The following is a 12,402-nucleotide window of genomic DNA, read 5'->3' on the forward strand; positions in this document are numbered from 1 at the left end:
GAAATGTTGAGTTCATGGGAAGTTCCAAAGAATCCTGAACCCACAGTTTCACTTTCAGCTCTACATCAGCAAAACTGAGGGACGGTTCTGCCGCAGCCCTCATTACAAGCATTAACTAAAAATTTAACCGCTCCGAGACTGGGAGCAGGTTCCACAGACACGAACGCTCTGCTCCCGTTCTACTTTTGACATTTCTAAGAGACACAAGTAAAGCAGTCTGAGAGCAACGTGCTCTACTGGGAAAGTATGGTACCATGAGACTTGAACATATGACACTTAGGACAAACAAAAGTCTTAATTCTGGAAAACATGGCTTTGGATTTGCTCTGCCCTGTTTAACTTTGTGCTCTCTAGAAAGACTTTGGTTAATAAATGGTTATTAGATAATTGATTTTTAAGTCTCAAAATTCACGCTGATCTCATGTGATTATCCCCACCATGACTTCACTAATGTCCCACAATTTAGCGGCCAGTTCCTGATCCGTGGCTTTGTCCAAAAGAACCTGAGGCTGACAATCTGCAAAGCACTTTCCTTGCACATTGTCAACATCCGGGCTAGAAGCTACATAGACGGATGTCTGAGCTCCTTCTTCGGGGCTCCTAAACAAGCTTCGGGACAGCAGGTCAAAAAGCGGCCTAACAAACACAGCGATGTGAACGTGCCTCCCCAGATTAGTCCTCACTATGCCCGGCGTTACAGCATTCGCTGTCACTCCGCTGCCCTCCAGGCGACGGGCAAGCTCACAGGTGAACAAAAGGTTGGCTAGTTTGCTGCGACTGTAGGCAAAAGCTTTGTCATACGACTTCTCGCTGCTTAGGTCCTCGAAATTTATGTAACCGTGTTTATAGAGCTTGGAAGAGACCACCACTATGCGGCTAGGAGCTGATCGTTTCAGAAGGTCCAGCAACAAATGGGTGAGCAGGAAATGTCCCAGGTGGTTGACTCCAAACTGCATCTCAAAGCCATCCTCTGTCCTGGTGTAAGGACACTGGTAGATACCGGCATTGTTGATCAGCACATCTAGCCGAGGTTCCTCCTGTTTAACAGCAAAGAGGAGAACAGATTATTTCGTACACGGTTTACTTTTACTACTAGAAACACACTAGATATAAAACAGGTCTGTGGCGCATGTGCACACTGCAGCATAAATGAGCTTCCTCCAAAGAGTGGGTGAGCTCATTCAGGACCAGCTCAGACGACAGCCGCTACATACTTAGAAAACCAGTGACTTATTCCCACACTGCAGAGCTGCTCCCAATTTTAGGATGCCGCCACCTGCCAAATATTTTTCCACCAGGAAGAAATATAAATATTGTTAATTAACAAGCATTCAGTGGTATGTAACCCAGTACTGTGGACTGTCCAGCCAGTCGGGTGACACACTGTATGGATATTCAGCAATGCTGAAGGTTTTCTCCATCTGAGTCTTTTCAGCGTGTCTCAGTTCAGTCCTTTGCATGTTTTGGACTCTTTCACTTCCACAGCTGGTCCACTGTGTTCCATAAGATTTCTTTAATTCAACTTCTGTTGTGTTTTGTGGGTTTTTGCTGTTGAGTTTTCTTGAGTTGCAGTGGGTTTGACCTCTCAGGGCCACTGGCTGGTAGCCTCTTTCTGTTCCAGCATGAGTCTGCACCAGCGCCCAAGGTCTATAAAGGCATGACTGGTGTGGATGAACGTGACTGGTCCACACAGAACCTTGATAAAGCCTAAAGAAAGCCTTTTCCAGAAGAGTGGAGGCTGTTTGAGCTGCAAAGGGTAGAGCAGCTCCATATTAACGTCTTGGGATTTTATATGGAAAGTCAGAAAGGCTCGTTTATGTGTTATGTGTACATGGCCCAACACTTTTGTCCATTTAGTACATGTCAAATAAAACGCGGGTGGCGTGTAATCCCAGGTTTGGGGCTCTGGCGATGACACAAGTAACAAAAACAACTATATCGCTACCTTGATTATGTCTTCACAGAATGCGCGTACAGATGTCAGTGAAGCGAGGTCCAGCTGTTTGACCACCAGCTGTGTACTTTCTGCACCGGTGCCTTGCTGGATGTCCCGAGCTGCCTCCTCAGCCTTGTCCAAGTCTCGGCAGGCCATTATTACACGACCCTGGAGCTTCACAATGCCGGCTGCTGTGGCCTTTCCTATCCCGCTGTTAGCACCGGTCACAATAACCGTCTTTCCCTTCATCATTCTGCGGATTTAAGTTGGTACAGGACTCCAGAGTTCAACTAACCAACCACTGCATCCCCCAAACCAGCAGAAGCCTCAAACTAACAACATGACGGCTTCTTTTGGGGGGATTTTTGCGGTTGGCAAACCAGCTAAAAGGTGCGTCAGCACCACCTACTGGATTGGAGTGTGGCGTGCGCCTACAGGAAGGAAAGAAAAACAAGCATTTAAATTCTTTCTTTATTAAACCTGTCGTGCTCACAGATATCATCAGTTGTTCATAATCCTGTGACATTAGCTTTCTAAGAAAGGCTACGAAAGTAAAAGGAGTCTTAAGCTAATTTATCTAGTAACAAGGAAGGTCGCCGGTTCAATCCCCAGCTCTGTCTGTCCTGGTCGTTGTGTCCTTGGACAAGACACTTCACCCCACCGCTTACTGGTGTTGGCCAGAGGGGCCGATGGTGCAATATGACTGCCTCGCTTCTCTCAGTCTGCCCCAGGGCAGCTGTGGCTGCAACTGTGGTTTGCCTCCACCAGTGTGTGAATGAATAGTGGAATTGTAAAGCGCTTTGAGTGTCTAGAAAACCGCTATATAAATACAATCCATTATTATTATTATTATTATTATTATTATTATTATTATTATTATTATTATTGTAAAGTTCCTATTAATGCCTTCTTTCCTGATCACAGGCCCAACACTACATGTTGGACAGCTGTTTGTTTGTGTGCTTTTTCTGAGATGAAAGATGTTATTTCTTGTATTTGTGCGTTCCATCACAAACATGTTTTTGAATATTGTATAGATCCCTTCTTGTGTCGTTGACATCCCTTCTTCTGCCACATTTGTTGGATCTGGCTGCTTATAATTCTTTGAACGTGAGCGTTGCAAACTTCCACCTTTGCTTAATGGTTTTTTGTTGTCTGCATTTTCTTTTTTATAAAATTGGTCTTATGGAGATCCCAAGTGCTCCCCTGTCTGTGTACTATTTGGCTGATGATTCCTATTGTTCTCCAAACAGAAAATCTAACCCCACTTGAACAGTATACCTCTTAAGCTTAGCTTGTGCTCTTTTGTAATTAATAATTGTTTCTATTCAGCGGTGCTTTTACTATGTCTGCTCTTACCTTGCTACACTGCTCATTCCACCAAGCACTCCTTTGAACCCTGCCCCCCCTCCTTGTAATTGTTTTTTCTGCAGCCTGTATCCTTTTCAAGCTTTTTGTTAAAAACCTCCACACTTATATTCTCCCTAAGAAGTTCTTCACACCAAGTCTTGCTTAAACTGCTCCACCAAAATTCAATTCGTGCTCTGTGCAACATTTCTTCCTGAATTTCTATACCTACATTAATTTAACCTTAATATAAGGTAAGGGTCGTTATCAGTGTTGCAATATCTTATATTTCTAATGATGTCAATGTTACATTTTTTGTGCTTTCCAGTATTTTGTAAACTACTATATACTCAGCAAGAGCCATTCAGTTCATCACTGCCCATATTCTATCTAACTGACGGCCTGTTCAGGGTCTACCCCTGCAATCTTTAAGAAAGGGGATACTTTTTATTTATAGGCTCGGCTGAGCACAGTTGTGTAATAGCCTGTGGCAGTTCCTACAGTCTGTGATGATCCATTCCTGTATGAACACTAATTACAAATGCATGTGCTTTGCTTTCCGAGTGAGCGCAGCCTTGGCTGTTGGGGTTGAAGATCTGTTCATGGATGAGCCTTTGGGGCCCTCTGGTGGAGCAAAGGCAAACAGTGACACGAGATGATGAAGAAACACGTATTAATAACGTAATTAGAGTCATGTGATTGAATACAAACAGTAGTTATAATCAGTGGTATCAGCTTTATTTCAGACACTGGCAGTCAGAAAGAAAGCTACTTATGTCTCCTTCCTTATACACAAGTAATCACGCCACATATTTGACTTGGCAGACTTTTACGCCTTTCTGACAGGACGCCCGAGGGACTTGTGTCTCCTCCACATATTTACACTGTGGAGCCACGAGTGTAAATATTGGCAGTTACACATACAGAGGCATACGAGTGACATTTTTGAGGTCATGTATTTCTTACAGTCTATGTCCTGCAGATGAAAGTGAAATACCAGGGTCAGATATCAGCTATATTGGTGGATATATAAGGTGTTTTTCTACCACATTTTAGAGGAAATGTGGTACATTTGACTCCAGCAGTCATGTGACAGCTTAAGTGTTACATTTTTGATTAGAATGAGCTTTAATAAAAGTCAAATCTCAAAGACAGGAACAAAGGCCTGGCTGGAGAGATGTGATGATGTGTGACAAACTGACTGAAAATACACTCAGGGTGGGAACGAGTTGCAGATCGAAAGGAGTGAGATGAGGTACCAGGTGTGGAAGGAAATACTTTTAAAATAAAACAGGAAATAAATAACATATAAAAGTCCTAATAAAATCCAACATCGTGGCAATAAATTTACATTAAATATGGCACAAACATAAAATGGTATTGTAGACAAAAGATGTAATGTCTCGTCTTCTTCTTCATTTTGTTGCAGTCGCTGGAGTGAACAGCTCCCCCTCTGTTTCTACTCCCTAATGCCAGCGTTATTAAGGTAAACATCGTTGACTGGTAGGTTTGTCTGCTCCGTCTGTGAGGTCACACCGGTCTGCTGGATGAACTGCTGCAAGTTACATTGCCTCAGCTCTTTGTTCAGCTCCTCAATAATCTCCAGTCTGTCCTAGAAGACACAACAGGTATTATATTACCGGAGAACATTGTATCCACGAGCTGATATATCTTACTGTTCTTCAGGGCTGCATCGTTGCCTCCGCTACTAAAAATACAGCAGTGCATCTTTAGTCACACCTTTGCACCAAATGAGACACATTTCAAAAGAATGGAGTGATGACCTGTCCTCCTCCCTCCCTGGAAGGCATTGCAAATGCTCAGTACCATCCCAGAGCCAGAAGCATTATCCAAGACCTGTTTGACCTGCTGCCCTCAGCAGGCACTACAGTCGTCACCAGCTTCTTTCCTAAAACGCTGTTTGGAATCAACTCAAACATCCAAAATCCACATGGCTCTTATGCAACTTTTACAGTCTGCAGTAACATCACTGGTTTAATAACTAAAACTTTCAGCTCAACAGTCAGTTTCTTAACATTATACTGATCAATTAAGACTTTTCCTTCATTTGAGTTAATTAAAGTCCTTAGTTTTTGTTATCAGTGGCTCCACAGAGTACTTCTTAATACATTCGACCAACATACAAACAAATTCCTGGGAGAGTTGTGTCAGAGAGGGAATGTGGTGTATAAACACATGCCCACATTGAATTTGCAGATTAACCCTTTTGTTTTTTGGTTAACACCAACTACTTTGCAAATGTGTTAATTACTGCTTAAAAGTATTATTTCAGTGCTCTCATTTCCACTGTTTCAGTTTCTGTGTGTGTCTGATCTCACCTTGTTACCGGGTGTGGTGAGGATTATTGGAAAAGTGTGATCCTTTTCAGGCTATTATTCATGCATTCAGAAAAAAGCAGGAGGACGGAGGATTAATGCAAAGACCAACAAAAACCTGTCTGTCAGCTTTAGCCTGCACTTTCCCATTTACAGCGTCTTTTGCCAGTTGGGCGTGTCTGGAAAGTTTCAAGTGTGCAGTGGCCAATTTTTCTCATGTCAGCTTACGCAGCATTATGTATCATACTTTTCTTTCATTTCATCATCTCATATTAGCTCTATAATGGATCTAGCTAATATGAACCCTGATGTGCTGCTGAAACAAGTCTTACAGTAGTTTTTGTGAGATCAACCCTTCAGTTTAGGTAGAAATGATTGAAGAATTATACCTTTACCCTTTCCTCAGCCGTTTCCATCTCCTGCTGTAACTCAGCCAGTCTTACATCGAGTTCTTCTCCTAGCTGCAGGCGGTTGTGGAGCTCCTGCTTCAGGGACTTCAGGGACTCATCTTGCTGTGCTGTCAGAGAACTTTGCGTTTGGACTCTGACTTGCAGGTCCTCTTCTAGATGTGCAGAACGGGTTTGGAGTGTAGTGATTTCGTAACTTTGATCATTTATGGATGAATGAATCTGATCCAGGCGCCTGTGCATACCTGTTGATAACAGTGTTAATGGTTTTTGTTTTAGAAATGCAATCTGGAATGCACCAAAAATGTTGGGAATGTAAACAGATATGAGCACATACCTTGTTCTCTTTCCATCTCTGCCTGTAATGCTTTCTCCCAGTCTTCCGTCTGCATCAGCTCTACCTCATTCTGTCTCACTCTCCACTGCAGTTCCTCCAGTTCTTCAGCAAAAGCCAGAGTTACTTCAGGAGATGACCACTTCTGCTCCCATAACTCAGTCTCTCTTTCCAGATCTTGAAGCTGAATCTCCAGATCCTGTAGTCTTCTCTGTTGCTGCAGAATATCCCTAAACACCTCGTCTTTGGGGTAAGAAGGATTTGTCTTCATGGAGTTCACAGGGTCTAGGAAAGATACCGGTGAGGCCCTCAGTTCTGGTGAGGATCTGGGAGATCGAGACCAGTCCTTCTTTGGTTTATTCCTTTTGGGAAGTGTTGAGGGACCCAGACTAAATGTCAGAGCCTTTTGTGGCTCTCTGCATTTGAGGGGCTCTGGTTCTGAGGGTCTGGAAAGTGGAAGACGTCTCTCGTTGGCGGGGGTGTCTGGACCCTCGCTGAGGCTCGGGCCGGTCCTCCGCAGAACGAACTGGACCTCTGTGGCCAACTGTCCCAGCTGAGCCAGGTGCTGCAGTGGACAATCATCAGCAACCAAGTGTCTCTCATTCCCTCGTAACTTCAAAATGAGAATGTAACGACCTGTCTGACCTGAGCAGGGATACATAAAGGCTTAGTTTTTAACTGATCAACATATTGCTAATAACATGAAATGCAAATATCAGCTGAATGTGGTGCAGAGTGTAATTTACATTTTTTAGTCCTCCTAAAATGTCTGTATGTAATGTTTGTAGTTTGGTGTTCACAACTGCAAACACCAAACTAACACCATTCTGATAACAAAGTAATTCGGTGAGCGTAAAATGAGAATTTTCATTGTTAGTCAGACTGAGAGACTTACCGATTGCTTGTGCGAGAGCTATGACGACATCCTGACAGGAAGTGTTTAGTGATAGGCCACTAACAACTCTGACCACACCCTCCACCCACACCTTCAGCTCCATTGTTCACACGCAACACCAACTTTTACCTACAGGGTGACACATAAACACATCTGTAAACTACACCAATAAACAGTCAATACATTATAAAAATAAACAGTTGCAGTTTGGCAGTAATGTCAGGCTTCCACAAAGATTAAATGTATAAGTCTGCTGTCAGAAATACATACGGTAGCTTTGACCTTTATTTGCTACATCTGCTCATAAGGCAAAGTTGCAAACACTGAGTTTGTGTTTTATTGTGCTTAGAGTCTAATAAGTACAAATATCAACAGAACAATTTTCTACATTGTGTTCTACATTCAAAACTGTTCATAAAGATACTTCCAGCAGAATGATTAATCCATCAGGCATGCTCCCATCCATCCACCTGCTTAACTGCCTATTCAAAATATTGCAATATTTTTCTATATTTTTATGTATAAATATATTTTTGCACTATATATTTGTTAAATTGCAGTTACACTAATCTAATTGTAGTTCTATTTATATTTTATAAGGAACATATGTAACCAATAAAAATAGCAAATCTGCCTTCTCCTATAATCTTTAGAGCACAAATTTATTTGTATGTATCTATTCATGTATACAACATGTTGTATGTGTTTGGTGCTTTGTTTTTGTACCTGCTGAAGGTCTGTTTGACTGAAATGTTGGGATTTAATAAAATAATTGTAGGCAAGATCTATTTTTCTCTCTGATGGACAATTAAAACACTACTTTTTGAAGTATATGAAATAACATACAAGTGGCTTAAGACAGATTAATATTCATTGTTACATATTTATTTTCTTATGGTTTTATTTAAAGTTGTAAAATTACTTATTATTACCAGTACGAGTGCAGGAGTCTGTGGAGAGTGGGCAGGCAGGTTTGTGTCAGCGGGCTGCAGGAGGAGAAACAGGACGACTGTTCCTCCTGAAATCTTGGCTGGGAGCTGGAACCAATTTCACATGGACAAACTGATACCAGCACTCGGGTTTTCTCACACACTCTGCAATTTTTTTGCAAGAACAATAACAACAACAAAGGCTTTGTAGAAGAGCAGCCAGAAGAAGAGTAGCCTGTTTAAAGGTATCTGACTTATATAGCAAATAATTCTCTGTATTTCCACTGACACTGAAAAGGCCAGTTTACACCCTAATGAGACATTCCTCTTATGCTCTAAGACAAATGTAGGAAATACAGACCATTAGAACACATGTTGCTTTCACTTCCTATCACCTGGTAAATGGATGTGTTCGTATATAGCACTTTTTCTACTCGACCTGAGTATCTTGCTCTAACCCATGCAGGAGCAACAACCAACCACCTTTCGATTAGCAGATGACCAGCTCTGTGCTCTAGCCACCCCCGAACCCACCTGAATATTAACATTTTAAATCATTCATTTAAAAATCCGTCATCAATAAGATCTACACAGACACTGTAAGCTTACCCAGATTCTTTCCTGAAAGCAACTCGTTTGAAATGTAATTGTTAAAAATGCACTCTTTCATGTTGATATTATACAAGTGGTGATCAACGCTGTCCCACTGCTGAGTGTATACACTGTATTTTCTCTAATCCTCTGTGGATCGGAGAAAAAAACATCAAACTTGTGCACTCAGCGCTTTCTGTTTGCTGTACAATCCTGGAGAACAATTCAAAGACATCATTAAAAGCCCAAAGTTACCATGACATTTATCTCCACGATGTGTGTATGTAAACTTACTCCCAGTTACAGTTGATGGAATTCTACTCAAACTGTTTGTTTTTATCTAATCAGATCAGGGAATCTTTTGCCTCGTAGCTTTTTGCGTCAGTCCTCCTCCATGCAGGTTGCTCAAAGACGTACTGTTCTGTAACCTTTCTTTCACCTCTCCATCCTACTTGCTTGGTTATCCAGTTGGTCTAGGCGGCCAATGTTTTTAAGACTGCCTGTTCCAGACTTGTTTACCACACTGCTCTGCAAACACTCAGAGCTCAGTCTTTGATCTGATGCACAATGTAAATTCTGGGACCTTGTATAAACAGGTGCAATGGTTTTTTAATTATGTATAGAAAAAAACATCTAAATTATGACTGGTCATCTGTCTCTGTGCGTTAGCCCAGCAGTGGACTGGAGATCTATCCAGGCAAACTACCAAATGATTAATATTCCTGCTCCTATGTCTGTGAAGGTTCTCAGTCATCCAGGTCTAAGAAGTCTAAGAAGCTTAGAAAGAAAAACGTCTGGACTTTTTTGAAGACGTTTCACCTCTCATCCGAGAAGCTTCTTCAGGTCTAAGAGCAACTGGTGAGGAGTCCCAGATTTTAAGCCCTATTGGGGTGTCCCCAAGGGGGAAATGGACCCCCTATTGAACCTCTACCCAATCACACGAGCCAAGACATGAAAAAAAAAACGGGTGTAGGTCACAATCAGCAAAGGTTTTGGGACTCTCCACCAATTGTTCTTAGAACTGAAGAAGCTTCTTGGATGAGAGGTGAAACGTCTTCAAGGAAACTTAAAGAAGTCCAGATGCTTTTCTTTCCAAGCTCCTTAGACATTCCTGGTCCGAGTAAAAAGATGTACTGGGAGGTTTTCGGGTGGTTTGTCAAAGTAGTGTGTTGCTGTACCTCAACAGAAGCTGTTGTTTGACTGATGTGGGAATATCTAGTTTCCATCAGTTCTTGACGAACTGCATATTACTGTAACATTACATGCCATTAGTGTCAGTTCAGCCAGGAAATCCATAAAAAGTTAATGTCAGTAAAGCCTTTTGTGTTGGGATTGTAATGAGACCGAAAAATCTTCAGGGGGTTTCTGGAGTGACAACAAATATTTTTGGTGAAAATGGGCTGATTTAGGATTGTTAATCCATCATCATCACCGATATTCTGTCACAGGTCAGTTAATTAGACAAAGACCAGCCTTGCAGCCAACAGTGGTGCTTCCCGGCACATTCAGTGAACATTAGAGGGTTTTTCCTGGCTAAGATTCCTGTAACGTTGCAAATATACATGACTGGTGATTGATACAAAATTGAGTTCCTTACTTAAGACAAGTGTGATAAACTAAAGTGTAATCCATACTGGAGCCAGAGGGAGAGTTTTTTTAAACGACTCTATTCTTGTCATATTTTAGGGGAACCCTCAGAGTGAGCAGTTTAACATATGTGCATACTTACATTTCAAACAGGTGTTTGAAGTGTGGGGAGGTTTGTGTTTGTGTCATGTGTTTGCTGGGAAAGACGCGCGGCCTCACTGAGCAGGAATGAAGCAGAACATGTTGACATTCCTGAAAGAGTCAGACTCCTCCCACACATACTCCAGTCTCTGTTTACTAAATTCCACTGCCCAGCATCAGTTTCAGTGTCACCATCATTAAGAAAACAGTAGGTGCTATCACGCCCTTAAAAATACCATGAAACTGATTTTCTTTATGTGGAAAATGCTGATTTTCACTTTTATAAGACCTGTTGGGTCTTGATGGGTCACAAATAAATTTTTGCCTAAAGTATCAGCCTCTGTGTTACCTTTTTACCTTTTTTTGTAATGATTGACATTAAATTTTAGTCCACATCCGAAGATTTTGTTCTTGATATAGGATTATTTTGGGGGTCTTTTCAAGCTATTTTGCTTAAGTTAACCAAATCACAGCTTTGTCTTTGATTTGATAAACATGACAGGACATTTTATGCAAAACAATTTCTAATCCACGGATACAGTTAAATAAAGGAAAAACATTTAGTAGCTGAGTGAGGTGATGATTTCAGAGCCTGTTGGCACTCTCCTCGAGTCTGTAATCCTGCTGAAATGATGGAACATCGTCCTTTCACAGATATTACCCCATTAGCTGTTTTGATGGTGGTGCTGGACAGCACTGTCTAACTATAAATCTCCCACAGGTGTTCAATTTGGGTCGAGAGCTACACACTATAAAGGACATGCCAAATGATTCCCAGCAGTTTTCTCCTCATCAAACCGCTCAGTGAGCTTTTCTGTTAGTTTGTCTCTCATCTGTGTTTCACTTCATTGTTAGTCATTTCTGTATGGGTAATCTAAAACACTTTATGTGTAATGCTTTTTAATAATTCAAAACTGAGAGATAAGCAGAGACAAATGTTGTACACTTACCTTCTATTTCAGTTTCTCTCTGTTTCACTGAAGGTCCCGCGGCTGTCAGTCTGTTTCGTGGTCGGCCTGCTGAGCAGCTGAACGGCTGTGACTCAAACACACCTACGGACTCAGCTGAGGAGGAGGAGGAGGAGAAAGAGGAGTGCAGCTGTGGAATGCAGCTCTTCTGGGTGTGCTGCGTGTAATGTGATGTCACTGTGAAAGTACTCGGAAGAAGTAAAGTGCATTTACTGTAGCGGATTTTTTTGTGCCACAATCATCCTGCAGGAAATCACCGGCTTTTGTTCTGAGCTTGTTATCTTTTTCTTTTCAGTCCTTCGTGAAAATGCCTCAAACCACCACTACAAGTTCCCACCAGACAGGTCCACCTGTGCTTACTCATTATTCACTTTTTCCCTAAATTCTACAGCCTGCATCTGCCTGATTTTAACAAAGTCATGTTAAACCCACAGCTTTGAGTTGCACTGGTGTGATCCTCTGTTGCAGAGAAAAAGTTTCAGTGCTTTTACTCCAGCCTGTGGCTCCAAGCAGTGATGTCACTGTGACGCTGAAACTGGGCTCCTCCCAAACTAAATAGGAGATAAAAACAGAGAGGAGTGGCTCCTCCCACCAACTTGTTCTTTCTGCACATTTCCAACATTCCACTTCGAGGTATTAGTCTCTCCTTTTCTCCTTTTGTCCTTTGCTCTGTTTCCTACTCTGTGTTTCAGTGTGTTTCAAGTTTTATTGTCATGTACAGATAAACAGTGTAGCCACGTTTATCCATAATGCATTTTCTCGTGCTCCTCAGCCTTACATGAGCATATAGAGAGTGCAGTTATATTACGAAGAAAATAACAGAATTTAGCAGTTGTAATAATAATGATAATAATAACAATGAAAATGAGAAAAGGAGAGAAAAAAGTAATAAATATTAGAGAATTTAAGACCAGTTGGTATTTACAAGTTT

The 12,402-nt window shown here is 41.6% G+C and overlaps 2 protein-coding genes across 7 annotated transcripts; both read right to left on the bottom strand.

Annotated features, from left to right (window-relative positions):
- Positions 1–313: 313 nt before the first annotated feature.
- Positions 314–2,306, bottom strand: rdh14a (retinol dehydrogenase 14a). Its single transcript, XM_080884159.1, has 2 exons — positions 1,946–2,306; positions 314–1,037 (listed from the first exon to the last, which is right to left on the bottom strand). Exons 1-2 carry the CDS (start codon positions 2,186–2,188, stop codon positions 420–422), a joined length of 861 nt encoding a protein of 286 aa, XP_080740285.1. The 5' UTR covers positions 2,189–2,306; the 3' UTR covers positions 314–419.
- Positions 2,307–3,989: 1,683 nt separating this feature from the next.
- Positions 3,990–11,970, bottom strand: LOC308398179 (ras association domain-containing protein 7-like). Of its 6 annotated transcripts, none has more exons than XM_080884649.1 (6): positions 11,454–11,969; positions 8,188–8,292; positions 7,256–7,384; positions 6,364–7,005; positions 6,009–6,271; positions 3,990–4,895 (listed from the first exon to the last, which is right to left on the bottom strand). In XM_080884649.1, the coding sequence occupies exons 3-6, from the start codon at positions 7,356–7,358 to the stop codon at positions 4,743–4,745; spliced, it is 1,161 nt and encodes a 386-aa protein (XP_080740775.1). In that variant the 5' UTR covers positions 7,359–7,384; positions 8,188–8,292; positions 11,454–11,969; the 3' UTR covers positions 3,990–4,742. The 6 variants fall into 6 exon arrangements, with proteins under 6 accessions (XP_080740775.1, XP_080740774.1, XP_080740776.1 ...); XM_080884648.1 differs by having other exon boundaries at positions 8,188–8,349; XM_080884650.1 differs by lacking the exon at positions 8,188–8,292 and having other exon boundaries at positions 6,015–6,271; positions 11,454–11,970.
- Positions 11,971–12,402: the final 432 nt, after the last annotated feature.

This window comes from Rhamphochromis sp. 'chilingali' (genome assembly GCF_963969265.1).
Source record: "Rhamphochromis sp. 'chilingali' genome assembly, chromosome: 6".
Taxonomy (NCBI): domain Eukaryota; kingdom Metazoa; phylum Chordata; class Actinopteri; order Cichliformes; family Cichlidae; genus Rhamphochromis; species Rhamphochromis sp. 'chilingali'.

Bases quoted from the DNA above. Each gene is read 5' to 3' on its own strand.
- rdh14a (XM_080884159.1), bottom strand. From the start codon at position 2,188: ATGATGAAGGGAAAGACGGTTATTGTGACCGGTGCTAACAGCGGGATA. The intron at 1,038-1,945 runs GTAGCGATATAG...GCTGTTAAACAG, and splicing joins TCTGTGAAGACATAATCAAG to GAGGAACCTCGGCTAGATGT.
- LOC308398179 (XM_080884649.1), bottom strand. From the start codon at position 7,358: ATGGAGCTGAAGGTGTGGGTGGAGGGTGTGGTCAGAGTTGTTAGTGGC. The intron at 7,006-7,255 runs GTAAGTCTCTCA...ATCCCTGCTCAG, and splicing joins AGCTCTCGCACAAGCAATCG to GTCAGACAGGTCGTTACATT. The intron at 6,272-6,363 runs GTATGTGCTCAT...TGTTATCAACAG, and splicing joins AGAGATGGAAAGAGAACAAG to GTATGCACAGGCGCCTGGAT.